Source organism: Condylura cristata, unplaced genomic scaffold (assembly GCF_000260355.1).
Source record: "Condylura cristata isolate star-nosed mole 26May11 unplaced genomic scaffold, ConCri1.0 scaffold00031, whole genome shotgun sequence".
Taxonomy (NCBI): domain Eukaryota; kingdom Metazoa; phylum Chordata; class Mammalia; order Eulipotyphla; family Talpidae; genus Condylura; species Condylura cristata.
In genome coordinates this window covers 2334145-2339072 of record NW_004567132.1, presented here as the reverse complement: position 1 = coordinate 2339072, position 4928 = coordinate 2334145, and the positions used below count along the sequence as shown (strand labels likewise).

Sequence of the window (4928 nt, the reverse complement as noted above, 5' to 3'; positions counted from 1 at the left end):
CAGGGGCGGTGAGAGGCTTCACTGGAGACAGAGTGGGGAGCAGAACAGGCAGATCAACGAAGCACACTGCTGAGGGGACCAGTGGGCGGGTCAGGAGGGGTCTGCCACACCATGTGGTCACCTCCGGGGCAGGAGGGGCTCGAACTCATGCGGAATTGGCTTTTAGATTCTCAGTGCTGTGCTTTAACCCGCTGTGCCACCAGGGAGAGCCATCATTTATATTTTTTAAAGATTTATTTATTTATGCACACAAGAACTGGGGCACAGACCAGAGGTTGGAGGTGGAGGGGAGCGCAATGAGAGGATTCACCAGAGACAGAGTGGGGAACAGAACAGGCAGATCTACTGAAATAAGTTGCTGAGGGAAGCAGCAGACAAGACAGGAGAGGTCTGCTGCACCATGTGGGTGACGTCACCTCCCTGGCTGGGGATCAAACTCGTGCTGCAGTGGCTGTGAATAGCTTCACAGTGCTATGCTTTAACCTGTTGCACCACCAAGCCTCCTAGCATGGCATTTAGATACTTCACAGTACTCATTTTTCTGGTTTCGTCCTCAGTCTCTTTCTACCTTTTTAGCTAAAGCAGATGACTTTCTGTACCTTGAATCTGTGCTGAGAATTCATTCTTCCCTGTCTCTGTAGATGCTAACCTCTGTTTCTTAGTTATATATTCATATATTTATGAATTCATATATTCCCATATATGCATTTATGTTAATATATAAACACATACGTATATATGTCTATACATTCTTATGTAAACAAAACTGATTTTTGACATTGGGCATGTTTATTTTTATCAACAGAACCTGAATAAGCTTTTGTTGAAAAAATGAATAATGCTTATTCTAAAAAGAGTGACTTTGTTCAATTTCTACAGATGATAAAACATCAAAATTTATATACCAGTCTTTAGGTATACTGGAATGAGTTGTTTATAACTCAGATAATTTTCTGAAACTTGTCTCTAGTTATTTTTTCTTATGAGGGCAATTATTATTATTTTTCTGAGAAATTGTAGGTATTTCTCTGCCTGGATTTGTGCTGCTAGATGAAAATTTTCTGCTGGATCAAAATAAATTTCAACAGTGAAATGATGCATATTTGTTAGCCTAAAGTAATGTAATGTTAATGCACAGAACCCAAGAAGGTTAAATGACAAGGATAAGGTTCAGTTTTTATCATGACTTTCACTTACCTATTTTATGATTTCCTTTTGCAAGAACTTAAACTTTTAGGTACACCATTAATCATCACAGCATAACTAAAATGACTAAAGACATTGATCGTATAATATTTATATTTTAAGAATGAACTTTTAAGTCGTTAATCAGAAGCATGAATTGCATTGCACTAAAAAGTATATTTCATGAAATTCAAAATTTGAGTGAAATTGCTAGAACAACAAATTGGCAAGTTGTTAATTTTTTGCTAAAGAGGGTCAAAATGACATTCGAATCTTTTTAGAATGGAAAGACTGAATGTAATTCATCGGCGTACTTAAACACAGGCAAGTCACAAAATTGTTGTGATTGCAGCTCTTGAAAGAAATTTTCTTAGTGTAAGAACAGTTAAACTATTCTTAATTAAACCTATTCAAACAGAAAGGATATCTGCCTTAAAAATTTCATGGGGGTTAATTTTCCATTAACCCTAGCACTTTCATTTTAATACCCAAATTAAATCTATGGTAAATTAATCTAGTTGGAGATAAGAATTTACTTAAATGGCCAGGATTCCCCATGGCAAATGAAATTTCTTAATCATTAATTTAGACTAATACTGTCCATTATAAGACATATATGTATTTATCATTTTCTGGAATATGCATTTAAAAAGTAAACAAGAGGGCCTTCACCTTCAAGTGCAGCACTACAAAGCTAGCTGCAGTCACTTCAGCATGAGTTCAATCCCTGGGCAGTGGGGTGACCCACGTGGCACAGCAGACCTCTCCTGTCTTGCTTGCTGCTCCCCTCAGCAGTGTGTTTCAGTGGATCCACCTGTTCTGCTCCTCACTCTGTTTTTGCTGAATCTATAACATGGTGGTCCCCAGGAAAAAGGGAGCTTCCAGGTTTCCTGCCCCACCCAAAGAGGGTGGAGCTGAGTATGGAGAAGAATCTGGAGAAGAGACTGAAAAGGAAGGAAGCCCAATGGAGAGCCAGAAGGAGACCTGAGGGGGGCACACAGAGCAGAGACACGTGAAGAAGCCTTTTGTTGTTTCTTGGTCCGTGACTGGTTGGAACAGATGTGGGTGAGAGACCTGTGGGGAGGTTAACTATGGCAGTGTTTATCTTGATTTTGATTTTGCTCTTTTCCTCCCAGACTCGTAAGGCTACTTCTGACTCTTTTTCTATGGGTTCCTGCCAGAAGGTGATTTAGTCTAGTGGAGGGCTTTCAGGACTTGCTTTGGGCCAATCCCTTTTGGATAGACTTTAACACATGAGTGGATCAGTAACCTTGGGTACTGGATTTAGAAACTATATTCTTTGTCTTTTTTATATTGTACACTCATTGTATTAAAGTTCCTTTCCATTATATGTCTTATATGTTTTATCTTGATGCGGTGGATGGCAGAACCTATTCAGAGCAGGCAGGTTTGAGGATTCAGGAATGCCTCCTCCCTGTCCTGTAACAAATCCTCTCACTGCCCCTGCCTCTGCCTATATATACCCCAGTTCTGTATGCATAAATAAATCTTTAAAAAACAAAGAGCTAATTTACTAAGCTATGTGTATTTAGATATATTCACAATATCATCAACTCCAAGATGTAATTGTTATAGCGCAACCCAAATGTGAAATGGGTTGGCCTGATTGTGGGTCCTCACCCATGGTCTTAAAAGGGGCTTACAATGCGACTCAACCACAGGCGTACACAAAGAGGGTAAAAAAGTGTTTATTTACAAAAAAGGGGAAATGAAATGAAAAGTTCTGGAAGAAATAGACATAAATTGGTGAATGAGTCCTACCAGTTCTACTGATCTGGAACTCCAATAGCACGGTGAAAGGTAGGAAAAAACCAAGACCCACCCCAAGGCCCACATGTCTGGTTATATACCAAACCTAGCTGTTGCTCTACTCTCACTTCCCTGCAATCCTCCTTTCATGGTAGTGACATGGAATTTGTAGTGCTTGGTGTCTTTGTTCTGGGGGTGGGGTGGGGTGGTGGTGACCATAAAACCTATTTGTGGAGTTTACTCAGGACATCATTTCTCCCCAACATAATCAATATAAAACTTGAGATTTTTTTTATTACTCAAAATCTAGTGTGCATTTTAGATAAACAACATATCTTATTTTAGAAAAGTTACATTCAAGTGTTTCATAGACAAAATTAGCCAGTGTCTAAGATATTGGACAGTGCAGTGCTAGATTGTGAGCAGCGTGAAAGTTGATTTTCCTCTTCCCTCTAGGGCCTTCCCATTGATACGCAGTGGATATTTTTGGAAGCTGTTATCAGAAAGACAAAAGACTCTAAACTTCCCAAATATTTGTATGTTTTGCAGCCATGTACTTTTAAATTCCTGTTTTTGAAAAAGTGTAATTGGGGTCTTGCTCATCCTGACATAGTAAAGAAGTGAGTATAGGGCTTCCTGACTCCCATGAGTCTGAATCATCTGAAATGTTGACTCATGCACCTAAGGTGACTGAAATGTAAAGTCAATCAAATTTGCCTTCCAAGGCATCCCTCTGATTCCACTCTCCCCTCCCTCTCTGGGTGACTCATCCTCTTCTGGAGTGAGAGCCTAGTGGCAAGCAGATCCCAAAACCCTCCTGGGAAGGGGGTGAACAGACTTTCAAACGCTCTGCCCCACCCCCTAGATCGACCAGCTCAGCTGATTCGCCTGCAACATCCAGGCTCCGCAGTTTAGACTGGGAGAGATCTTAAAACTGTCCAAAATGTTTTTTTCTTTCAAGGTGGTGATGACTGGCGATAGGGAGGTTCGGGGGCTTAAGCTGGAATAAACGTAGTCTTTTTACAAATTCTTAAAATTTAATGTGTCCTTAAATCCTACAAGACAGTCCCGTTACTCAGTACCTTTCTCCACTCAGGGTTTTTTCCTTTCCTGGGAGGAAAGTTACCACCCAAAGTCCCCCGGGATAACGCCCTTCCGGTGGCGCGCCAGGAACCGCTCCCACCTCCCAGCACAGGCCGCCAGCCCGCGGGTTTTCGCCGCCTTCCGCAGACTGACCCCGCACTGCCCGCCAAGCCAAGCCCCCAGCCGCACCCGCTCCCACCTGGGGCGGAGGGTGGGGCTCCCAAATCAAGCCCCGCCCGCGGAGCCCGGCCAGCCGGTGAGGGAGCTAGTGCACAAGGTCCAGCCTACCGCTAGCTCTCTTTTCCCGTTGGGCTGGCCGGCTGCCCGTCACCGGAGTCCCGTCGCCGATTGGCTCGCTCCTCCCGCGCCAGTCTCGGCCTCTCCTCGCCCGGAGGGTGTCACGCCAACTGGGCGGGGAGTGTGCCGGCCTCTCTCCTCTCGCTTGGGCGGCGGCGGTACGAGAACTGGCGGGTGGCGCATCGCGGGCGCGGAGGCAGGAGCAGCCTCATTGTTCCGGGCGTCGTCGCCACTGCAGGTCCTCGCTCGCTCGGCTCTGCCCCCCGCGACTCCCCAGCCCCCACGACCCTCGCGGCCCGGAGGAGAAGCGTCCCCGGCGGCAGCCGCGCCGCAGCATCCTCTCCCGTCCGCAGCCATGGAAGACGCGTACCAATCGCCCCTAGTGTCCTCGTCCGCGGACAGCCCGCCCAGGCCCGAGCCCCCGTTCAAGTACCAGTTCGTGAAGGAGCCTGAGGAGGAGGAGGACGAGGACGAAGACGAGGACGACGAGGACGAAGACGAGGACCTGGAGGAGCTGGAAGTGCTGGAGAGGAAGCCCGCCGTCGGGCTGTCGGCCGCCGCGGTGCCAGCCGCCCCCGCCACCGGCGCGCCCC

General features: G+C 45.7%; 1 protein-coding gene across 1 annotated transcript in view; it reads left to right on the top strand.

The window, feature by feature from the left end:
- Window positions 1-4455: 4455 nt before the first annotated feature.
- The window catches only part of RTN4 (reticulon 4), a 60819-nt gene continuing 60346 nt past the window's right edge, over window positions 4456-4928 (top strand). The window contains exon 1 of the mRNA XM_004691403.2: window positions 4456-4866. Coding sequence (XP_004691460.1) covers window positions 4691-4866 — 176 coding nt within the window. The 5' untranslated portion in view covers window positions 4456-4690. The remainder of the gene's footprint in view (window positions 4867-4928) is intronic.